The sequence below is a fragment of the Limulus polyphemus genome, unplaced genomic scaffold (genome assembly GCF_000517525.1).
Source record: "Limulus polyphemus unplaced genomic scaffold, Limulus_polyphemus-2.1.2 Scaffold1810, whole genome shotgun sequence".
Taxonomy (NCBI): Eukaryota; Metazoa; Arthropoda; class Merostomata; order Xiphosura; family Limulidae; genus Limulus; species Limulus polyphemus.
The window spans coordinates 32,841-59,245 of NW_013667420.1; the positions used below are offsets into that span (position 1 = coordinate 32,841).

Genomic DNA, 26,405 nt, shown 5'->3' on the forward strand with positions numbered 1-26,405 from the left:
GATTTTGTTAGAGGAAGGAGAGTTGGTCAAGCAGATGGTGGAATAAGTCAGCGGCAAATTTCGCAGAATTTGGGAATCCCGCTTTCGACAGTCAACAGAATTATCGTTTAGGGTTTGTAATTAGCTAAATACTTTAGTCCATGTTATAGGACATTGAATTTTATGTAGTGAATATAAAATGATGATTTATAGTTTATCAGATGCAAAACTTAATGTACAAATTACTAGATGAAAGCGAAAGATAAAGTTAAATTAACAGAACGAAAATTAATGAAATATATAGAAATATATAAATAAATATATTGCTGGCTTTATCTCAGTGTTTTGTGTATCTTAAAGTTCTGTGTATTTCAGAGTTCTGTGTATCTTATAGTTCTGTGTATTTCAGAGTTCTGTGTATCTTATAGTTCTGTGTATCTAATAGTTCTGTGTATCTTATAGTTATGTGTATCTTATAGTTCTGTGTATCTCAGAGTTCTGTGTATCTCAGAGTTCTGTGTATCTCAGAATTCTGTGTATCTTATAGTTCTGTGTATCTCAGAGTTCTGTGTATCTTATAGTTCTGTGTATCTCAGAGTTCTGTGTATCTTATAGTTCTGTGTATCTCAGAGTTCTGTGTATCTTATAGTTCTGTGTATCTTATAGTTCTGAGCATCTCAGTGTTCTGTGTATCTCAGTGTTCTGTGTATCTCAGAGTTCTGTGTACTTTTGAGTCATGTGTATCTCAGAGTTTTATGTGCCTGAGAATTCTGTGTATCTCAGGTTTCTGTGTATTTCAGAGTGCTGTGTTTCTCAGGGTTCTGTGTATCTCAGGTTTCTGTGTACTTCAGAGTTCTGTGTTTCTCAGAGTTCTGTGTATCTCAGAGTTCTGTGTATTTCAGGTCCTGTGTTCGTCAGGGTTCTGTGATTCTCGGGATTCTGTGTATTTTAGGGTTCTGTGTTTCTCAGAGTTCTGTGTATTTCAGGTCCTGTGTTCGTCAGGGTTCTGTGATTCTCGGGATTCTGTGTATTTTAGGGTTTTGTGTTTCTCAGAGTTCTGTGTATCTTTCATGTATCAATCAAAGAATAAGAAAAACATTTTACTTTCAAATAGACAAACCTTGCTGTAATATTAAATTTTCTGAAGAATCGTGAAACACATAGACCTTCTAACTCATTGTCAAACAAGAAAAAGCTAGTATTCGAACTGTTTTATAATTTATGTTTAACAACGTAATACAAACTGAAAGTTATAATGCATAAAATCCAAAGATAGATATTGTTGGATATGCCAGAAACAGAATTAGTGATTCAAAAATTAAGCTGTTTTAAATTACCTTGTACCATGTAATAGATTAATATAGTTAAAAGTAGTAATATAGTAATATAAAAGTTTTTGTAATAGATAAGCGAAGAGGAATTTTTGTGTTTCTGTGACACATTATTGATAATTTCACCCTTTAAACATAGCATATGACACCGCAGTAACCTATCTATTCTTTACATGTAATGTTGTAAAATTGTCGGGTGTGTTGAGTTGAGAGTTAGAATATCACTTTTATTGTGCTCTTACATCATAAGAATTTCAGCAAAAGCAAACAGGAATGTTGTATTATTCAATTTGTAAGACAAAGCTGGTTTGTTTGTTTGTTTGCAAGTAAGCACAAAGTTACAGAATGGGCTATCTGTGCTCTGCCCACCACGGGTATCGAAACCCGGATTCTAGCGTTGTAAGTCCGCAGACATACCGCCGTGCCACTGGGGGGGTAGATAAAGCTGGAAAAGTTCGAAACTTTTAAGTATAGAAAAGCTGATGAAATATCAAAGTAGGCTGAATGTAAATTCTTAATACTTCATTCGTGATCCAACATCTTTTTCTATTCTTGTAGGCCCGGCATGGCCAGGTGGTTAGGGCGCTCGACTCGCAATCTGCGGGTCGCGGGTTCGAATCCCCGTCACACCAACCATGGTCGCCCTTTCAGCCGTGGGGGCGTTATAATATGACAGTATAATATTCGTTGGTAAAAGAGTAGCCCAAGAGTTGGAGGTGGGTGGTGATGACTACCTGCCTTCCCTCTAGTCTTACACTGCTAAATTAGGGATGGCTAGAGCAGACAACCCTCGTGTAGCTTTGCGCGAAAGTTAAAAGACAAAAAAAAACAAAAAAAAAAACAAGCTATTCTTGTAGCTGAAAATAATGTTCAAACCTAGTCGATCCGCTAATGAGTTTTGGTTTAGATCCATAAAGCTTCATCTACAGTGGTTCATAACCAAACAGCGTAATTGAAATCCTATTCAAGTACTATTCTTATTTGAAATCCGGCTTGGTCCAATTAACGGTAAAGTTTTATACATCATGAGAAATCTTATTGTGATGTTTCTTCACAATTTCTACCTGTTTGTAATAAAGTTACACGTGGAAGATTATCAACTACAAATTATTTCAGCGATTTTGTGATATCATAGATTAATAAGAAAAAAGAATAAATGTTATAGTACATCTTACAAATATTTAAACTTAATATTTTATCTTTACAAAACTATGAAGTAAGTATAGTATTCCTAAAATACTGGCAAGTGATATTTATAGTATCACACTGAGTATCAACATTAAGAAAACAAGAGCACAATACTAATGTTGACCTTTCAATGAAAATAATTTGTTTGTTGAACTTCGCGAAAATCTACTCGAGGGTTAACTGTTATAGCCGTCCTTACCAACGAATGATGAAATTGCCGTGACGGCTGAAAGGGCGAGCGCGTTCAGCGACAGGTTTAGAGCACGCAGATTATGGCACGAGCTACCTAACCATCAGCCATGTTATGCCCAAAGAAAACAAATTCAACTATGCAATAACCATAAGGAACACATAGGATCATCAAACTTGGTAAATCACATTCGACGACAAAACCTGTCTTCTTCAGGGGTAAAGCGTTGGGATTTTATCGGTTATTTAATTTGATTTTGTACCCTAATCTTTAATAGATTCGTTAAACGTAATTCTAAGAATATTAAGACTTCTGTTCTTTAAGAAACAGTGGGTCAAAAGTCCTTGAATCATGCTTCAGGCTGACTTTTTAGAAAGTTTGTAAACAATGGATATAAATGTGTTCAAGATGAAACTCACTAGACAGTGGTTATATTGAGAGCATAACCCTGATGAATAACTGCATTAATTGTTTGTTTCAGAATATTCGCGCAAAGCTACACCGAAGGCTGTCTGCGCATAGCCGTTCCATTTTGTTTAATTGATAGACTAGAGGGCAGGCAAGCAACCAACAGCACCCACCGCCAGCTCTTGGACCATTATTGTTTGTTCGAATAACGGGATTTGACCGCCAATCTTAGAGTGCACCCACGGCCCCAAAGTGCAAAACATGTCTTTTCGGCAACAAGCCGCGAACCGTGAGCTCTTGGATTCACCGTTCGAGCATGCTAAAATCTAGGTCACATCCAATCCACTTGTATTAAAAAAATTAGCAGATGTACCGATTATGAAAGTTAACAAATCATTTATATGATTCATTTATTGATTTTATAGGAAAGGGTCATTATTTCGTTTTACTTATGGCTAAATCTTTACTGAGGTTTGTGGTTTTACATGCATTCACAATTTCTTTCCTTTCTGTTGTTCTTGATAACCTTCTCATGCGTACTTTATTTGGCATGATCACACCTGACTGATCTGTAAAATACAAAAGAGAAATAATGTGTATATTTAGATGTTTTATAATTAACCACACATTGTTGATAGGTATTGTTATGAGGTGCTTATATCAATGAATATTAAATCCCTCAAATGATTGGTGAGAATTGAAAACGAAATTTTATAACAATTCTGAACATATAAATGTTTAGATTTTTTCTGAAATATGCCAGTGACAATATAAAAGTTGAAAGTACATAAAAATATAATTATTTATATCTACTGAGCTTGATTATTTAAATAACATTTAATTTATTTTGTAGTTATTTTTTTAAATCTAAAACCAATAAATAGCATGTAAATTAAAAACATCTCGCTAAATATGAATGTGTCTATCTTGAAAGCATGTATAAACAGTGCGTGAAAAACAAATTCATCAAATGATTAAAGGATTTGAAAACTAAATGCAATTGTAGAATTAATGTTTTGCCAATTATGAAGATAAATAGTATTTCTGTTTATGTTCTAAGTATGCCAGTACTGATTGAAAATATATAGGTTATATATGTATACTCTATGCAATGAAAGAGAAAAGTGGATAAATTCCATCAATACTCCTAGTAGCCGCCCTCACTGACTGATCTATATTTAGACATCACTGGAGCTACGAAATCTATGCATTCCGAATCATTCCTAGTTAATTAAACCATATTTTACAGGCCCAAATGTAAAAGCCTAGGAGGAGTTAGAGGACAAACAAACTTCTCTCATATCATAGTAGGATAAAGCTAAGGAGTGATTATGTAAAAAGTATAATCATAAAGACTGATTGTATTAAATATGTCACATTAAAACTTTGGCATATTAGAAGTACAATCCTTAAGAGTGGTGAAATTAGAAGTGTGCACTAAAAAGTATTTACATTGAAAACATAACTTTAAATAACTATTATATTAAAAGTACAACATCAGTACAAAACTAACGAATAGCTATATTTAAAGTATAATACTTTGAATCATTTATTCATAAAAGTTTGTACTTACAAGTATGCAATATTAATAACGAATATTTCGAGAAATCTTAAATAATATAAAAAACAAGTTTGTTACATAATTTGCAGCTTAGAAACTAAAGCTGTTTTATTTGTGTAAATAACATCGTTTATGTATAAATACCTATATTAACATTCATATAATCTTTATACCACTCTATACAAATTAATGCAAGTTACATTCTTTAGAATATCTCATTACTTATCATCGTTGAGAGTACCTAAATATATGTTTTTTATTTGTTTTGTAGTAATTATCTTTAACTTTCTTTAATAACAAGTCTCCGTCATTCAATTAAATTTTTTTTTCATTACGAGAACCTCTTATATCTTAAGCTGTCTGGAGAGTTCTGGTATTTAGAGAAAGGCCTCATCGGTACTGGTTACAATAGATATAGTTTGGTTGACATATTATTATACACCGTTCTTTTCTTTCACTCGGAAGTTCTTATTATTAGTTAATGGACGGTACTGACGTTAGAAAGCGATTCATTTATTTGTATCGTGTGAAAATATTATAGTTCAGTTTTCCAACTAATACTGTGTTTGGTATTTCTACGCTCAACTTCATATTATAGTTTGAAGTTTCTAAATAGTTTCACCGGTTCTAGTCTTAAAAAGGATCGGTTCAACATTAATGAGAATTTTCTTGCTGAAGGAGGAATCTAAGTAAAAGAAAAAAACAGTTCAAGTAAGGGTTAACATTCGAGCATATAAACTATTATATAGAAATATTAATGTGTAAGTTACGTTTTTAAAACTTTTTGGAGATCAAATCTTTGGTTATTAGTCGTTAGAACAGTGGAGGATATATAAGATTTTAAACCTTGTTGATGTTAAGAACAATTTGTTATCAATGGTTGTAATGTAACTTTTCATTGGTATTATTGTGGTATTTCTTACCCCTAGACGATAATAAGCTAGGTCACATCTTAGCCATGTGAGCTCTGAAATGTAATTCACTTTGACGGATAAAGTGTGTTTGTTTTTCTCTCTGTGTAACTTCTTTACTTACGAGGACTTGCAGTAAAGACACAATACTCAAAAAGAATGTATAGACTTATATCATTTTTATGAAGCACTAGAGTAAAGAAAACAAATAGTCAAAGTCAATTCACCCTGAAATTAATACCTCTATTTTAAAAACCTCAATGTTTCTTCTTTAATATGGTGAGGACAATTGCGTTAAGGAAGTATATAATCAGAAATAAACGTTATGACTTGATATTAAAACAATTAGACAAAGAATAAAAGGCCCCAAGTGGCACAGCGGTATGTCTGCGGACTAACAGCGCTAGAATCCGGGTTTCAATACCTGTGGTGGTCAGAGCACAGATAGCCCATTGTGTAGCTTTGTGCTTAATTACCAAACAAACAAACAAAGAACAAAAATATATAATCAAAAGAAATTCTCTATCTCTTTTACGAGAACCAAGATGCACAAAACAGAAGTTAACATTACTTAAGTTAATGAAAAAATCCTTAATTTTAATTTCAAACTGAAACTTATTTTTCTCTTCTACAACATTGATAATGTGTTGGTTGGTATAAACAAAGAATAAACAGTTAAGTATTTGGAAATTCTACAATTTTGAAACAAACATCCGAAATGTAAAAGCGAAATTATAGAATTTTTTAAAACACAAATTAACTATTGTCAGTAGATTAAAAAACTGCCAAAAGAAATACACCTATTGATTTTATAGATGACGATAAGTCTTTCCTAGACAAGCCAGTCTTTTCAGGTCATCACATGTCTTTATAAAGGGAGGTATCATCTATGCTCAATACTACAAGCCAGCCCCCTACTCCTAGCAACGGACCAGTCTTTCCTGGCCAAGCCAGGACTTCTAGATCAACACAAGGCTTCATAAAGGAAGATATCAGTTTAATGCAACTATCCCCTACTCCTAGAAACATGAAATACACATACTCCCTTTATACAGAAAAACGTTCAGCTAGAATGCTCAGATGTTCACCAAGAGAGAGAGAGAGACCCCAACATCCTAGCTGTTCCCTGTAAGTGCGTGCTTCCTATCAGCAATTTCGACGTGTGCTCAACCCAGCTGATCGTCCTTCACCATTTGGACGAGGAGTAGCTTGATATCTGGAACATAGGCTTCAATAAACTTCATTAGAGATTCGACCTTGTGGAGAACAAAGCAATCCATAAAACTGAGTACAAAGCTCAAAGTGGAGGATCTAAGAACTTGGATATTTATGTTGATGATTTGAGAAGATTGCGTGTTTTCTGATAATCATCGTAAGATACATATTGACAAGTTCATTGAGGGGCTTTTATGTTAGCTATGTGACACGACATGGGTCTCAGATTATAATTTTTTTATCTAATATAGGTAGGTTGTTTGGTAACATGGATCAGACGGATCATCTCAAACTGTGTGCTATATCAGAGGAAGAAACCAGCAGCAGATACAGTTGCAGCTGAAACCCTACGCTCTGAGATCAGATCAAGGCTCAAAAGAATCATTGACTATTAGTTCCACTGTAATAAATGGTGCGAGGCATCATAGTTCAGCCACCCTGTCTCTATGTGCGACATCGGGACTAGTTGCCAAGGCTGACTATAAATGCAACCAAAATCAGACTCCCAAAGGGGGTCCTGCTTAAACTGTGGCTGATCTCGTTACTGGTTTCAGGAATAGTGATATTCTGTCACAACACAGGACCGTCAATGATATATTTGACTACTGCTGCAACAGGTGCAAAAGGACCTGGCTACTAGCTCATACTTAATGTGATGGTGGCTGATTGGGAGAAATATGGGCCTAGAATATCACGGTGATTACCAATAACAATACATAGATATGAGAATGTTTGTTAGTGGATACTGAAGCTGTCAGGACCTTATTCGCTCTTGACATGTATCAGGCAATATGTGGAAAGCCACCACTTCAGCCACTTAGAACTAACCGTATTCTGGCAAAACGAGACAAGCTGGTGGCGAATGGTGGAACGAGTTTCTGAATTTGTCTTGGTAATGCTGCATGCTGAATGAAGGAAACATTTTGTGATCTGGATTCAGACATTTGAATTTTAAGGAATAAACCTACTGTAAAAACCGTCAACTAGTTTTGCTTATACAAAAAGTAAACTGATATTTAGTAAGAAAACAATCCATTCTCAACCACATTAAACCCAAAAAACAGTGGAATATATATGTGCATGTTGATAAGAAGTTAGTGATACCACCAAATGTGTAAGTAATGCTTCATGGTGCACTATTGGCGTAGTCTAATGTGTTGTAATTATTTACTACATTGGTACAATTGATGCACAAACAATTTGTTGTTTTCTTAATGTGGAAAGCAGAGTGCACTTATTGGAACACTTATCTATGCTGGTGAAGGTGTTGTACCAATAACTCTGGATATTTGGCTACATAGATCCTAGCTGATATTAGCCTGGTAATAAAAACAGAAATATTCTGCATCTGATAAAGAATACGTAACTTCCAGAGCACCTAAAGCCCCTAGATGAAGGTTGTGTTAATAATGCGAACTCGATACAGAAATATGAACTCAGTGAATTGTTCAAGGTGTTTGCCGATGTGTTTGTGGGATACAGATATCTGACTATGTCCGATAATAATCACACGTCACTACATAAACACAGTTACCGTGGGTCTGATAAAATAACTACTGTTGCGGCTTTTTAGAGCATCAAGAATGTTTCTAGTGCTGAAGATGAATACAAATTGAAAAACAAGATGTTATACAACTTCCAATTTTGTCCAGTGGTAGTTGTGAGGAACAAGGAAGAAACATCAAGTTTCTGTGTTTATTTTCGTTGAGTGAACGTGGCTATGCACTTTGAAATTACAAAGGATTATCTCTCTAATTTGTGAAATCATGTTCATATATTTAATGTTAAGATCCTGGACACTGCAGTAGTAGTGGCAATGAACCAGTGACGATTCAGCATTTGGAAAGACACCATAAATAACGATTTAAAAACTTTGGGAAGAGCAACTGAAGAAACAGGGAATATAAAGGACGACTGGCAAAAACTGGCAAATGTAGCACTTATACACATAATATTTGGCATTTTCATTGCCAAGTATATGTCTATTAAGTTTTTCAACCCTGAACAGGCTGACTGGGATAGACACTTATCATATGCATTCTCAACTGCTGATGGTCTGTTATGGTACTGTCAAGAACAAAATAGGTAATGGCAAACCAGGGAGGTGGAACCACCTCATACTACAAAGGTACCATAGTACCTGATAGGACCCCTCAAACTAACAGAACAGCTGTGTAGTTCCAAGCTGTAAATGTAAACTTCAATTTGATGTCAAAAGTGCATTTTATCATTATGATTATTTTGTATTTTGAATTTATTTGTTTTGTACTTACTTCACGCTTCTGTTTGGACGAATAAGTCCTAAATGTCTGCTGCATTTTATTGAAGTTAAATTTTACTTTGCGCTTTGGGTTTTCAATTTATAATGCGCTTAATTTTTTGGTTTAAATATTTACATTTGATTTGATTTGGTAGTATATCTACTTGTATAGTCGTTGTATTAGATTCATTGTAATTTCATTTTATTTTTTGTTTATTCTAATATTTAATTTCTTTTGAGTTGAGTTTTATTTAGTTTTTATAACTGGCTTTTGGAGACTTCGTGTTTCTTTTTGTTGTATTTGTGTAAATGTGATGGTATACATACGATCTGAGGGAAACTGGAACCTATTGGAACTTATATGACTTGTTATATAACTTTTTAATTTTGTTTTTATTGTTTACTGTTAAAGTTTGGTTCATGGAAGACCCTAAGATAAGGAGAAGGGAGGTGTCACAGTTGAAAGAATTGCCAATTTTCACTTTTCCACAACTAATAGAGAATATATATTTATTTAGGAATGCTGCCAAAAGTGCCCATGCCTCATGCTATATTTAATTTGTTGACTTTAAAAGATGTATGAACGTTAGTTTCACTTCTGAATAAATAGATTTGTCCAGTGAATGTATTATACGTTTTTATTTTACAACCTATATTTTTCAATTCTGAAATGTTTTAAAGTTCCCTAAAAAATAATGGATGATTTTCAAAACAATGAACTAAGGCAATACAAAAGGAAAAATTGGAATAGCCACAGAGTTCATAAAGATGAGAAAATCAATAACGTGGAGCACATTTTTGTGTCAATGGAACGCAAATCATAAACCATAGGATTCACAGTCTGGCATCCTCACTACTGGGCTGTACCCGGTCCTTGTAGAGAGCATAGTTTGAAAAGCAGGTATTCAGGAAGTACAGGAGAAAAATTGAAACGGCTGTCATAAAAAATGAAAAAAGTAAGCTACTTCAGAATTTCTATATGCTGTATACAAGCAATCTTGAATGTTTCATGGTCGGGAAATTGAACATTTTCATTAAAGACAAACAAAGAGAGGCATAAACTGCTTCATAGTGTTGATAACAGGGGTTTTTGCATGTAGTTATGACAACTTTGTAAACCGTATGTGGGAAGGTCGAAAAGATGCAGCAATATTCTTGTTTAGAGGTTATATACCTCAGTGCTTATTCCATACGCTTGTACTTAATTGGTCTTGTTTATGTTTATGCTTTCTCGTGTTATGCCATGCTCATTCCGAGTGGTAGTACAGATACTTGTAAAAATGAGTCTAAGTTAGGTGTTTATCTCCCATTGACTATGTTTATACCGCACCAGGTTCTCGGCCTTACTTCAATTAGGATTATACACAGTTCTCTCTTTTATAATTCCTGTCTTCATCTGGTTTAGATGTATCATCGTAATCCTACTTTCTAACCTAGCAGCCATGAATATAGAGTTTGTTTTATTCGTATGAATGTGTGTATTTCCTTTGCTTTCCGAGTTAATTTTAACTCTCTGCATAACGATTTCGGAACCTGTGTTTTGTGGATAATTGATACTTTACTGACAGATACCAGTGTACCTAAGTACTTACTTACTTGATCATACAATATCATTTTCATATGAATCAGGCAGAAAATATTCAAAAGCTACTCCAGATGTTATGACATGAACATTAAACGAGGGTAAGAAAGGAATTTTTTCTACCTTTTAATAAAATGAGTAAAGTGCTAATAATTTGTCTTTAAAGATTAAACGCAATAAATATAATGTACACAACTTTGATATAACTAACAATAGAGAGTTACATTAGCTTTCCGAATGTTACTTAATCACATTGATTTGTTTGTATATAATATGTTCCAAACAACACACCTAAAGTAACGAGACAAATGAATTATCTAAGTGGCATGAGAAAAGAAGGAGTTCTTACAAAGTGTCTTACTGTTTATCCTTCAGCTAAGTTGCTGGACGTACGAAAGAAACTCCTGGTTTAATACGCAGAAATGGAATTACCGTAGTTTTATATATGACAACACAATGTCAAACATCCTTTTAAGGGTAAGAAAACGGACTAACTCTTAACATCAGAAAATCAAATGTTCGTATTTTTACTTCATTATCTTAAATTCAGATTGATGTATTTTAATTTGTTTTACGTAAAAGAGTTTGGATTGGCCTAATACTTAAAATGTTGGACTGGGGAATGAAAATTCCTATGTTGAAGCTGCGATATGCAGTCCACACTTTCAAATTGTGGGCATTATAAACACGACAGTATAAACCCAGCTGACTGACTGCTCTCCTTCTGGTCAGCAGTTCTACGTTAGAGTGGCTATACTTGAACCTAGCTTTTTAGCTCGCGTTTCGAGTATGATAATGGTCCTCTTGAAAACAACAACACAAGCATTTGTGAAAATGAAGTAAGTTTTATCATTACCAAGTTATGTTAATATATTCAGAGAAACAATAGCTGTCAATTTTCCCCTTATTACGGTAAGGTTTTCTAATATATACAGAATACTTTAACAATAATGCCTAATACGTTTACGAACTATATCTTTTAATAATAATAGACCTACTTGAATAAATTTTAATTAATTTGGTAATTTTTTTGTTTTGTTTGGATAACTAAAACACTTCAATTTGCGGACATGTTTTGATTAAATCTCTGATTAATATACAGTTTATAGATTTAGTCTTACTGCTATCTAAGGTTTTTAATAAAAAGACTTGCAGTATTGGTCTAACATTTTATGTAATAAACATTTTAAAGGTGACACGCATTTACATCACCTTAGGCGGAGAAAAAACAACGGCATCCATTTAAAGCAAATTCATAACCCGAAAAGGATCGCAAAAATATACATGGCAGTAGAAAAGATGCACTGAAAAATTAAGCTTATAAACTAGCAACTGAAATAAATCATATCTTTATAGAGGCGAATATTCTAAAGTTTTAAGGCAAGAGTTAGCGTTCAACAAGCGATAACTTATGGAAATGTTATTAATATAAAAAAGACTATAGTGATTTTATAATGGGATAGATCTAAAGGGTACATCAATAGAGTTGATGATTAAACGGTTCACAAGGAAAATTAGTCCCATGTATGAATCCAGATCAATTAATCTAAGTGAGCAGGTGCATAATTCCGATACGATTTTGGATCTAAATTCTAAGCAAGATTTTTTCTATCCAATTCTATATGACTGAGCTGGCGCTCATGTTAAGAGAGAATCTGATTGCAGTTCTCGCTACTTGTTTTAATTTATGCTAAACACAAAGTGAAGAAGAACAAAAACTACATCGAAATCTTTTAGTTCCTTTTCTCGCGCTAAAAATTAGTGAAGCCCAACAAAATCGGTTAAAGTTAGTCGAAAAATTAGAACATAAAAAAGTATAATAAACACGTGAGAAATATAAGTGGCGTCGTTCTTTTATTGAAGGTGCTGTAGTAAAAAAATCACATCTTTTTACCGTCTATGTTGTGAAACGGTAATGGGGTAATTAAACTTTACAAGCTCCATTTTCAGGAGTGCCTAAATATGAAATATGCTACGTGCGTAGGTTGAGATAAGGGCAATCACTGAATTCAGTTCTTGATCTTTCTCTCTTATTAAACTTGTGCTCTTAGCTTTTAACATTATATTGAAAGGTGTACAGTATGTTTCTATTTTAACATTAATTGTACAACTGGAGAAAACTTTTAGAGATACAGTATCAATTAAAATATTCGTTTCATTTACTCACTTTTTTCTTATTTTTAATTTAATTATATTTGTATTTGTTTGGAATTAAGCACAAAGCTACACAATGGGCTATATTTGCTCTGCCCACCACGGGTATCGAAACCCGGTTTTAGCGTTGTAAGGCCGCAAACATACAGCTATGCCACTGGGGGGGGGGGGCTATATGTTTATAATTATAATAATTATTTTGCATTGTTAGCATATGGAGTTAGGACTGATCTAAGACTACTTGGGTAGTCGAACCTCGTGCGATGTTTTTGGGGGTTTATGCCCGCAATATTGTTAACAGCGAGGATAACCAACTGTTGAAAAAAATGCATTCTAATTATTATTAGTAACTAGAATGAAATTACCTCTCATGATTCACAGAGGCCCCAGTATTAATTACAAAAGTGTTAATTGAGCCTCTCTGGTTTACTAAAGTGTTGTGAAAGTACTTATGATGACGAACATATTTATATACTCATTATTTGATACTTCGCTACATGTGTTATATACTTTTTACATAATGAAAAATTGTAAATTATACATGCTTATTTATATCGACATTCTTAAATGTGTTACAGCATATCTTCAAACTTGTTTCATGCAAAACGTCACTGTGCCTTCTATGTAATTATGTATACTGAAATTATGTGTTACTGTACATGGTATTTTATACTTATGTAAGCTAAAGCTATGCAGACTTATTGTAAATAAGATGTTTATACACGACATTGTTCAAAACATATCTGCGCATACTCTATGTCAAATAATATTACGTAAAACGTATACTGATATACTCTGATATTCTGTAAAATGATACTGCATATGTGTTTAACATTTAAGTTCATATAACTTGTGTAAAAACTACTTTTCATGAACTATAATTTCTATACTGACTAAGACAAAGTAATTCTCATTTCTAAAATCATGAATTTTAGCAATAAAAAACGTCAGCTTACATATTATTGAAATACATATATAAATGAAGTATTACTACAGTTTGTTTTTATACATTTTTTGCATTGAATGTTGTAACAAGCAAAATTATTCAATATGATGCAATATATGGGTCTCCACATAAAATAAATCAGTGATATGAGGGTTAATGGCTAAACGTTAGAAAATATTATATTACAGTCCCCTCGTGGTTCATCGGTTAACTCGCAGACATACGATGTTAAATCCGAGATTCGATTCCCCGAAGTGGACAGAGCACAAATAACCCATTGTGTAGTTTGCGCTAAAATAACAAACACACAATGTATTATAAGTTTAAGGTTTTAATTCCAGTTATATGATTAAGTAGTTCTGTGAGGTATTGTACGAATTTGTTCATTTGAAAATTTCACGATCCTTTTTTGTATTGTTTATCGATCCGTTATAAGTTTTATGTCTTCCAACACGCTAATTTTAAAAGTATGAATTACGTAACTGGTATTAAAGTGTCAATGAATTCTTTACTAATACTGTTCTTCAACCTAAATTTTAAACATAATATTATTGTGTGTAGTTAATACGCTAAAAGGAAAGGAACTCAAGAGTGGAGAAGAATGATTACCAGCTGCGCCATTAATGGTATGAATGTTCAGTCCTCTTGATCATATAGAAAATGGACAGAAGATAACGAAGACTGTTAGATGTGCTAACGAGCAATATTATTTACATTTAGGTTATATCAACAATTACTGTTTTCGTAAAACGTATCATTCAAGCCTAAATTACAAAAGAGCTGTCTATGTTTAAAGTTTACACTTATATTCTTTGGGGTATAAATTACGAAGCTTAAAAGGAAAACAAAAACATTAGACTCGCGTTTCATTTAGTGATTTCTACCCTTAAAACTTTTCTTTTATACAGTTTCAATAATTGAGCTAAAGCTTATTAAATAATAAAGAAATGTTTGTTGTTAAGCGCAAAGATGCACAATGGGCTATCTGAACTATGGTCACCGCGGGTATCGAAACCCTGATTTTAGCGTTATAAGCCTTCAGACTTACTGCTGAGCTTCTGGGGTACAATAAGAAAAAGAAAAGGAGTATGCATATAAAGGTTATGGGTTATAACAATAACAATTAATTGATAATAATGTAATTTATCTCTATATTTCAAGCTGATAATAAGAGTATATAAAGTAGACATTAATATTTGACTAATCAAAGTATTCATAAATTTCACTTTATCTATAATATAGACCGTTCTTTCTTGCCCCCCCCCCCCCAGTGGCACAGCGGAATGTCTGCGGACTTACAACACTAGAAACCGCGTTTTGATACCCGTGGTGGGCAGAGCACAGATAGCCCATTGTGCAGTTTTGCGCTTAACGACAAAGAAACTGTTCTTTCTTAATAACCAAATAATGAAGTACAAACCTGAAACACAACTTATCAAACTAAAAATTGAATTTATATTAAACGAAGTAATAATTATTATGTGAACGTTTTAATTGTTTTTCATAATAAACAAATATCAGAGATTTTCCTGTTTTTTTTTGTTTCATGTTAGTTGGTGTTAAAATCAGTGCATTATTAATCAATATCAGTTTTGTTTCAAGATTTTTAACAGCATTATAATTTCCTATCGCAAAATGATAAGAATAACTATAACCAAGACACACTGACTTAGGTTTATTTGATGTTAGTTTCTTTCAACAGTTAGTTTTATGTTACGTTTTCCTTACGAATAGATATCTGATACTTTATTATGTGTTGCATTGTTTTGTTGATTTGTAGTTAAGCACAATGGGATATCTGTGTTGTTCCCACCACGGGTAGTGAATCTCGGTTTTTAGCGTTATAAGCCTTCAGGATGTGTAATGTGGGGAGGGGGGGGGCTATGTAATGTTAAAGAAGCACAGTGATGTAAAATTCATGGTTTTAATTATGATTAGCGTAAAATTAAGACTAAACAACCGTTATATTGTCTTCCTACGTTTGTTTTTCAATAAATAGAAAAACAGAGCACTAAGATTGTTATATAATTAGCGGAGTTTTCGTTGCCACACGTGTATGATCAAGATGTGACAATAATATATTTAAGGGCAAATATATAAGAGACCGAGAACTGTTAATCAGGGCTATCAGATGACTACCTAGCTACATTAATGGGTAGAGTATCCCTTTGTTGAACTTTAGTGGGTAAAATTATGATAAATGGGTAGTACAAAGCTACACAATGGGCTATTTGTGCTCTGTTCACAGCAGGTATCGAAATCCAATTTCTAGCATAATAAGCCACCGCAAAGGCTATTTCTCTTGACATATGAAATTTGGGTTTGAGAAAACAACCTTTTAAGGAGATGTATTTTCTTGATTATTAATTTCAACGGTGAGGAAATGTAGATAAATTCAGTTAGTTCGTAAAACAAAGTGAAACTCTGCTTTCTGTTTATGCATTGGTATACCTGTCCCTAAATCCATCTATTCCAAACAAAACCTTTCTTGAAATGCTTGAGGAAATGGTCCTATGCCAGACAAGAATCACAAGAAATGAATCCCCAACTCATACCAACTCCTTCAAGTCTCTGTACCACCTCTTGAAATGAGTATGACCCCATTCAAGTTAAGCGTGAAATGGAAAACTGACCACTATGGTGTGTTTGTTTGTCAGTTATTAAGCACAAAGCTACAAAATGGGCTAGCCATGCTGTGCACACCACGAGTATCGAAACACGGTTTCTACTGTCGTAAGTCTTCAGACTTACCGCTGAGCCACTTTGGAACAATGGAACAAGCTTTGAATTATGTACTATTTGTATAAGTTTAAAATAATGTCATAACTACACGCAGGATGCCTGTACAAATATTTAGAAACCTTACCTGAATATATCTAACTAAAAGATATATTATATATAAGTTATAGAGAGATAAAAACAACATATCTTTCAACTGCGACAGATATTTGTGGACTTTATATGGTCATTTAGCCACAATGAAGCTGGAATGAGGGAAATTGTCTGAAAAAACTTTTTAAATCTGGAATAGTAGATCTTACGTTTATGTTTTCTAAATGACGAAACTCCCTAGTCTGCAATACAACCTTTAAACACCAGAGAGTGGCAAATTATTTAAGTACACACACGTGAGCATAAATGTTGGTTACAGTATGAATCAAAGGTAACGAAAACAAATAATATTAACCTATAATTCTAATGTTAACATATAAATTTATAGAATAAGGCAACAAGACGTACTTGAAAGAACAACAAAACAACACATTTAAGTCATTTTCAGAATTAAGTTCTCTTCAATGAATATTCAAATTAATCAACTGATATAATCAATTTAAATTTCTTTCTTTTAAGATCTTATTTCCAAAATTTCAACATCACACATATTGATGTATAACATAAATTGTCCCTCGATGGGACAGTGGTAAGTTTACGGACTTCCAACGCTAAAATCCGGGGTTCGATTTTCCACTGTAGACATAGCAGATAGCCCTATGTGGCTTTTCTCGAAAACAAACTTAAGTTGGTCTATAGAACTTAACAAATATGTAAACTTTTATCAGAAAATTTTATCCAAGCGTAAATTTGACTACTTTTCATAAAAGATAATATACGAAGGAAGTGTGAATTATTTTTTACAATTTTCATAGCAAAATTAAAGATTGTAAACGTTATAATAAAAAAACGTTTAGTAATAAAATTGAATTTTTGTGACCAAATTTATTTATTAAAATACTGTTTATTGGAATAGAGAAAATTTAATACGTTATATTAAAACGCAAATGAATATGCAAATCAGCAAGTCACGTGACATTTATAGCCAAAGTAAAGTCACGGTGGAACAGAATGTATCAGAACTATATTTTGAAATTGTTTGACGGTTTTGAGTTGTGTGATACCATCGAAAATTAATCATTTTTGGGAAGTTTATGTAACAGCCTTTTCCAACCCAAGATATTAACACACTCAGATCATAAAGATGTCTTCATACTGGGGATATATAATTTTCGAGATGGGGATGTTCCTAGTACTTAAAGGCATTGCGAAACAAAGGAACATGAAACAACTTATAGTACTAGGACCATCCAGAAAAGGTTTGTAATAAGTCATACCTCAGCTGTAGTAAGTAGCATGTGGCGTCTTTTAATGAGTGGGTATCTAGAAAAAACATCAAGATCAGTGGCAAAAGTCGTCCACATGTCCCAGACAATAGTACACAACATAATCAAGAAAGATCTACATCTGGAAAAGTGACACAAGTCATGTGCATACAAGTTTCTTTTACGATATATACATCTAGTCGTAGGAGATGAAGAATAAAGCAGGTATTAATGCCATTCCCCTTAAAGACATATTGGTCAGACTAAGCCGTTTGAAAGGGGCACTCGAAACTTGTTATCTTCGTACACTAGAGAGCTTATAGAAAACCCAAAGGGAGAAGGAGTGTACTTTCAACATGACAACGTTATGACGGATTCTTTTGCCATAGAAATCACGCTACAGAGCTATTGACAAGATGCGTAGTAGTAAAATAGAGTACGACTGGACGTGGCGACATATACTATAAAAACATAATGAGGCTCCAACATCGCTTTAATATAACACACTCAACCTTAGTAGAGTTACTTTTTTTTCTCAATGAGGATCAATGTGTTTCTATACTTATCACTATACGAATTTGTTTCTTGTAAAAAAAAATTTTCATCATCATATTGTTGACAATTTTGCTTCTTTTTTTATCTTATCTGATCGTAACACGAAGTTACGGATGGAAAAACTTGGCACGTAGTCAAGAAAAGCATAATTCAATAAAAAGATAAGTGGTAACAAAAGTATATGCCCACCTTTAACGAACAATCCAGATTTTACGCATCACTTTCCGTTTTATAACACTTAATGACGTTTTTCGAATTTTTCCCTGTGATTGGCTATTTAGTTCGTAAACAAGTCCTTTATGGATATAATATTGTAATTTGATATGGCTAATACATATTCGTACAGATAAATACAAAATATATCTTAACAAAGCAAACAAGTTGATAGGAGTGGTTAAGATGCTTCGGTAGTTTATCTGATGTTACAGATAGCCATGTTGACATATAGGATATAAAACCTCGAGTGTGCTGTTTATTTCAGTCGATTGATCACTCACAGCCTTCTGTGAAGAGAACTTAACACGAAAGAAAAATGTCGTCTAATTCTGCAAAACAGCTCTTTTCACGAATTTTTGTTGTAATATTATCTTTAACACCGTTAGTTGCTGAAATATGCCCAAGTAACAATAGCATTTCTCCATGTAAGTGTTCAGAACTGATCATGAAGTGTCACAATATAAGCATTCTTCAGGATCTTCAGAATGCTTTACAAGGAGCCTCAGGGTTTCAGTTGGACAAATTTGTTCTCACTAATTCTGTAATCCACGCTCTGTCTTCTGGTATATTCAGTGGGTGTAACTTTCAGCACATCATAGTGGAAAGGACAAACCTCCCTTTTCTGACATCACCAGTGTCCGGAGAGTCTCCATTCCTCGGTATTGCGAAACGTGTTACACAAGTGGAGTTACGCGAAATTTACTCGCTCAATGAATGGGACTGGGCTCTGTTTTTCCCAATTGGAACCCTGCGTACAATGATAATTAGTTGCTGTAATTTTACCTTTATCCCCAACGACTTCGGTAAGCTAAACACCACTAATCTACAAGAGCTGACAATTGAAGATTCCGAGGTGCGTTGGATAGGAAGTTCTGCTTTTTCTACATTAGATCGTCTCTTAAAACTTGATCTTTCCAGAAATATGATTAAGACTTTGTTACGAAGCATGCTTCCTTCTAATGCAATAGAACTGATTTTGACGTAAGTCCAGTTATTATTCTTTTTTCATGTACAAAGCTACTTCACAGCCTTAGTCAAATGTTCTGATAACACTCATTATAATTTTTCATGTATAAGATAGGTTTCTCAAACTGTATAATTTTAAAGCAAACTGTAGCTTGGATTTGTAAAGAATTTAGTTTCAATTTTTTTCCTGTAAAAAAATAAACACCTTCACAATAATGCAATATTCGCTGTAAACATTTGTCTAGATAAAACAAATGGTATTTGTTTTTGTTTTGTTTTTTGCCTTTATACAGAATAATAATTCTAATTCGCCTTTATGCAGAATAATAATTCTAATTCGCCTTTATACAGAATAATAATTCTAATTCGCCTTTATACAGAATAATAATTCTAATTCGCCTTTATACAGAATAATAATTCTAATTCGCCTTTATACAGAATAATAATTCTAATTCGCCTTTATACAGAATAACAATTCTAATTCGCCTTTATACAGAATAATAATTCTAATTCGCCTTTATACAGAATAATAATTCTAATTCGCCTTTATACAGAATAATAATTCTAATTCGCCTTTATACAGAATAATAATTCTAATTCGCCTTTATACAGAATAATAATTCTAATTCGCCTTTATACAGAATAATAATTCTAAGCAAACATTACCCTTTTTTGTTCAAGTACGGTTAGATTTAAAACAACTGCTAGTGATACTTATAGGAAAACTATCAACAGTGACATAAAGTAAGATTTAGAGTCAACATTATTAGTGGACGATTAATCATCACAAGACGACAATCTATACAAATACAAAGTAAAAAATGTTTCACAGGGTCGACGTCTTTTTTTGACATATTGAAGATAATTAACAATAATAGCTTATTAACCTGTTTTCTAGATATTTTGGTGACCATCGTAGATTTGAAACAAACAATTACTAACATGTGTTATTAATGCATAAGGGTTAATTTTTATAAGTAAAAAAGTCACGTATATAGAGGAATCTAAAGTATGCTCTCCACTTCTTTCGGGTTTAAGAAAATTAATAAAAATGAGATCGATCAACAAACCACAAAGATTTTTCCTGAAATTTTCGTTCTTATTACGTTAAGAAGTTTTATTCAACCACCAAGTTTAATGATTATGTACAACACAAATAATTTTGTGAATATGTTCGCTGTGTCCCTAAAGTTCTTTGAACAATAATGGAGTTCATACAAAAATATTTGCGGGAACTTCGGAGAATTGTATGGGTGAAAACTAGCTTTCGATACCTGTGGTGGGCAGAGCACAAACAATCTATCGTGTAGCTTTATGCTTAACAATGAACAAACAAATATCTTACTATATATATATATATTTAACTGGGTGAATAAGTATTCTCTACCACAGTTTAAATCTAGACATACAAGTGATAAATATGTGAAAAAAAGAGTTAAGAAACACGCCATAATATCATAATAGTTTATTCGTTTTTCCTGAAATATCAAACAAACTAGTGATGTTATAAACACGAACACAGTTTTATCTGCCACCATCATTTTCAAGGTTTAGTCTACCTGTTATAAAAAATAATCCTATCACAATAACTCTTCAACAAGCAGCATCATATTTGTCCATTAGCTAATTGTTTTCCAATCATGAATTCGCTACTGTTAAAAAAATAAAGAATTATTCTACAGCTATTTTAACCAGTTCAGTAAAGAGGATTATTCTTTCCAATACTCACTTACTTTTAAGCACGATGTGACCAAAATACGTAACTATCCATACAACTATTAATTAATTAATCTATAATCATGACATAGCCTATTTAGTTCAGAAAATAGTCTATTTCTTAACCAATGGATTTGTAAACATAACACCCCCCCCCCCCGTTTAGGGAAAAAGGATTACTCTATTCGTTATCAATCAATGAAATATTAGCCTGTCTAATAGTACTTAATGTGGAAATTTAATGTTATCATTACGTAAGTAAGATTACTCTAGCCACTTTATCTAAATCCTATATCAGGTTAGTTTGTTTGTTATTAAGCACAAAGCTACACAATGGGCTATCTGTGTTCTGCCCACCACGGGTATCGAAACCCGGATTTTAGCGTTGTAAGTCCGCAGACATACCGCTGTACCACTGGGGGGCACCTATATCAGGATGGGCAAGCTACTAGAAGACAGAACAACCCTGTAGGTTACTATTAACCTCCAATCATGATGCAAACAAGATTAATCAATCCACGATCATATCTCCGTTTGATAAACGAGATTAATCAATCCACGATCATGATATCTCAGTTTGATAAGCGAGAGTAATTAGACCACAGTCATGATATCTCAGTTTGATAAGCGAGAGTAATATGTCCACAGTTATATTACCCTCGTTTATAAGCAAGATTAATTAAACTTCAGTCATAATGTCACTGTTAAATAACCAAGATCTAGTTGTATGTTATTTAACCTGCACCAGGTGTGATGCTGTAGTACGGCTTTCTCGTAATAAATCAAAATTTTTGCTTTCGAAAAGTTAACCAATCTTCAAGCATAACTTGAAACATAGATGGTTAATTCGACTTCGTGAGACAATTTTCATGTGCAAATATTAAGTACTTTAGATCATGATGAACTTCCGGTCATTCTTTTCAGGTGACTTATAGCAAACGTCTTCACTACTGCCATTTACTGGAAATATAAGGACTCTATAAATACTAAAACGTAAATTTATCTTCCTTATTACAAGTATAATCAATAATAATAGTGTGAAACTTTCTGAGGTCAACTGTTTGCGGAAAATACTTAAAAGTATAGTCTTTCGTTTTCTCGGAAATGTTTTATATCATTTAGTGATTACGAAAAGGTAGAATAAAGAGAAAGAAAAAAACGGTAATACAATATACATTCACTTGATTATTGAATTTAGTAATATTAATATGCGTATTCAGCCAAGTTCAGAACTTAAATCGAGAGACACACAAATAAAAAGATAAAAATAATACCTGAGCCGTACAAATCACTAGAGTCAGTAGCAACTGCAATGGTACCATGCGTATTCACTAAGAACGAGAACTATGAACGACAGGAAGGATGGTTTATATAATGTTGTGGACTAATATATATAGCTTTACTAAAACCTCATTTTTTTTCATGTCAATTTGGGTACCGAAATTCTATTTATATATAATTTTGTTTCTATAAGAAACTATATTTGATCATATGCAAATGATATAGTTAAGACAGTATTAACATTTACCGTGGATATTTATCACTATAAACCAACTCGTTGATTTATGTATAAACATCTAAAAGTTTAATATATCTCTTCTTTTTTCAGAAACAACGAACTGACAAGCCTTCCCAGTGACATTTTTATTAATATGACTAAATTAATGATTCTTAATTTGAAGAACAACAAGCTTGAAACACTTTCTTTATCAACGTTTTTAGATTTATTGAAAAATGAGCAACGTGTGACAGTTGAAATTGAAGGTAATTATTACTTAGTAAATTACTGTAGACGTCATGTAACAGGAAGTAAATATAAATAGTTTGATTAATAATCAGATGAGGAATATTAAAAGAAATTGTTGTTTACGATCATTTTAAAGTTTTTAGTTTTTAGAAACATACATTTCTGGGAATTAAGTTAATAAAAAAATTATTTTCAGAAATATAGATTGCAGGCAATTAACAATAGTTAACAATGTTTAACAATAGTCAACAACGTTTAACAGTAGTCAACAATGTTTGTTATTTGTGAATATTCAAAGCATTTCCATAAATTAATAAAAAATGAATTTCTGTAAACTCCCTCTGGTAATATTTTAGAGAATTTAATGGTATGTTGGTATGTGTATGATCATTATTATGTGTCACACTATATATATATGTGTGTGTATGTGCCACACAAGCATACAGAATCAACAGTACATACATTAAAGTATTCAGATTTCGGAATTTATTGGATATAATGCCCCATATTTCCGATTTATAAAAAGGCTGATCAAATATGTTTTTCATCGACACATATATGTACGTTCCAGAATTCCCACGCTCAGCTAGACCTTCTCGTTAAAGAGGAAGATTCGCAATCAACAGGTCGCAGATTAGAATCTCGTCACCAAACATATTCGCCCTTTCAGCCGTAAGTAAAGAGTACCCCAAGAGTTGGCGAGGGATGCTGTCAACTAGCTACCTTCCCTCTAAATTAGAGCTAACTAGCTCAGATATCCCTTGAGTAGCTTTGTGTGAAATTCAACAAACAAAAAAACCCATAATATTCTATAACCAGAAAAAATACTGTACTTCTTTTTTCTCAAAATTAATTCGGTTTATAAAATCTCTAGAAGGTGGCGTATTGTGCGACTGAATCATACTTCATGTTTTCATTCGTTATTTGCACTCTTATTCAAACTATCATGTCATTATGATAAGTCAACAATAAACCTAGCCCACAGTTACCTCATAGACGCAACAACAGATATGCGAGGACATAGAACGAGGAAAAACAGGTGTAGTGATTTATTGTAGGTGCCATGAAAAGCTAAGACATGGCGTTAAAATTTAAATAATTTTTTAGTTTGTTTGTAATTATGCACAAAGCTACACAATGGGCTATCTGTGCTCTGCCCACCACGGATATTGAAACCCAGTTTCTAGCATTGTAAGTCCGCATACATACCGCTGTGCTACTGTGGGGCAAGTTTAAATGAAGAAACAAATGGAAGATAAAACATTGATGAATTATTCCGTCGTGATTAATTTAGGAAAATAGTAATCTCTCTATTTTATAGTAAGTGAAAAAATTAAAACTGTGCCTAATTATAAAACAATTCTAAAAGCAAACAGTAACTTCTTTATATTCCCTTTTAAGATCATGTTCTGAGTCAGTCATAAACCATAACAGATTTGATGCAAGGGTTTGTTTGTTTGTTTGAAGTTAAGCACAAAGCTACACAATGGGCTATCTGTGCTCTGCCCACCCGCAGACAAACCGCTGTGCCACTGCAAAGGTACGTACATTTCTGTAACTTTAATGAGCTTTGTGTTTATTTGTTTATCTGCGCAGAACAACAGAAATAATTGGCCCTAATTTTCATATTTTAGGCTATGGCAAATGCAGAATAGTGGGATTTAACTATCACTTTTATAACGCGCCCACGGGTCAAAATACGCTAGCCATGACCCTTCGGATTCACATCACGACAGGCTAACCACTGGATCAAGTGGACTCGTGTAAATCATATATTATTTTTATTATTTTTTTAATTTTAAACCGCTTATCTCAATCACGAAATAAAGAAAGTTTAAAAACAAATGATAATCTTGTTTGCCAATAGTACTCACTTCATGTTAAAATAAGTTCGAAAATCAAACATTTTAAACGTACACAGAAATGTGCCATTTTCAGTGCGTACTGTAAATTGTAAAATGTTTAACATACAGAATAGAAATTGTGGAAAAACTTAATGATATTTCTGATTATAAAAAATCGAATATTTAATTCCACTACTCTAATCATGACAAACTGATGTAGCATTATCTACAATTTAATTCTACCAGTGGCGGCTTTAAACGTGATTAAGTAAGAGACTACTTAGAACTCTCATACTTTTAGTTTTAAAATGACATTTATAATTAAAATGTTTTCTTTATTATCTCTCACAAAAGGGCAACGAATGATGCGATGTATAACCCCTTAAGGTAACAATTAGAAACCACATTTGAGCTTTGTATATATGTATACATATTTATCTGAAGGGGATTGTTCCCAAAATCCTCTACTAGCGAGCAACTTCTCGGTGGACTTTTGTGATCATATTATTCAACTGCTTGTCTCCTTGCTCTAACTAGGGCCGACACCTGAGTTGGTTTACATGTAGATTCATGTGTAACTTCGAATGTTTTAAGACTTTACCACGTTTGATTTATACTCCTCTAGGTAACCCCTGGGACTGCACCTGTAACATAGCATGGTTGAACGACGGCAACATTGATGTCTACGATAAAGATTCTGCTACTTGTGCTTCACCCAGCGCACTGAATAACACTGTAATTGAAAACGTTAATTGGAGTGTACTTGATTGTTTCAAATTGGGTCACTAATTTATAAAACCTAAAACAAAGAAAATATCACACGATTGGAAAAATCACGTTGATTTGAAGAATTAATGAAAGCGAACACTTTAATTTCTAGAATAATTCAAGTAACTTGCTGATGTGTATTCGTTGTAACATTTTATAACCTGCATGATCCCAGAGTGATCACTAAATGTCTATGATAAACATAACATTACTGTTAACATTTATTTTGTCTGATATTTTCATAACGTCAGACACTTGAATAAGTGGCATAAAGGTTCATTGTAGTTATTATTAATGGATATTAAGTGACTTTCATTAATTCACTTATGCTTTTTAAGAATTTGAGTAAGAAAAAATATCGCGAACTGTTTATTTTCACAATAAAAATAATAATAAATGTTTTCTGTTGGTTTAGTTGTTTTCAAGCACTGAATTTAGCCTAGGCTCTGAACTTTTTTTCTGACTAATTCCAGAGATTCAAGTATCACAGACCTGTACTATATTAATTACTCAATCAATGTGGTTCTCATACATTTCTGTGTTATGTATTTATATCACCAGTTACAGTTGCTCCTTCTATGTCTTGCATAGATACATGCACTAAATATATATATGTTAATGTGTTAAATTTTATGATTCAATGTTGTCACGAAACTCTGTTTTACATCATTTATCTTTGCTATGGTAAAAAGATGGTAATCTGATGGTGCCATATCTGGAGAATATGATGGGTGGGGGAGAACTTCCCAACCCAACTCCATAATCTTGTGT

The 26,405-nt window shown here is 33.0% G+C and overlaps 1 protein-coding gene across 2 annotated transcripts; it reads left to right on the forward strand.

Moving 5' to 3' along the window:
* The first annotated feature begins 18,835 nt into the window (after window positions 1-18,835).
* On the forward strand, window positions 18,836-26,399 carry LOC106465006 (leucine-rich repeat-containing protein 15-like). Of its 2 annotated transcripts, XR_002611883.1 has the most exons (4): window positions 18,836-19,574; window positions 22,885-23,039; window positions 23,594-24,562; window positions 25,492-25,626. XR_002611883.1 is itself a non-coding variant. In XM_013925196.2 (3 exons), the coding sequence occupies exons 1-3, from the start codon at window positions 18,910-18,912 to the stop codon at window positions 25,653-25,655; spliced, it is 984 nt and encodes a 327-aa protein (XP_013780650.1). In that variant the 5' UTR covers window positions 18,839-18,909; the 3' UTR covers window positions 25,656-26,399. The 2 variants fall into 2 exon arrangements, 1 of the variants encoding a protein (XP_013780650.1); XM_013925196.2 differs by lacking the exon at window positions 23,594-24,562 and having other exon boundaries at window positions 18,839-19,574; window positions 25,492-26,399.
* Window positions 26,400-26,405: the final 6 nt, after the last annotated feature.

Coding starts and splice junctions, on each gene's coding strand:
- LOC106465006 (XM_013925196.2), top strand. CDS start 18,910: ATGTCGTCTAATTCTGCAAAACAGCTCTTTTCACGAATTTTTGTTGTA. Junction 19,575..22,884: donor GCAATAGAACTGATTTTGAC/GTAAGTCCAGTT, acceptor TTCTTTTTTCAG/AAACAACGAACTGACAAGCC. Junction 23,040..25,491: donor TGTGACAGTTGAAATTGAAG/GTAATTATTACT, acceptor ATACTCCTCTAG/GTAACCCCTGGGACTGCACC.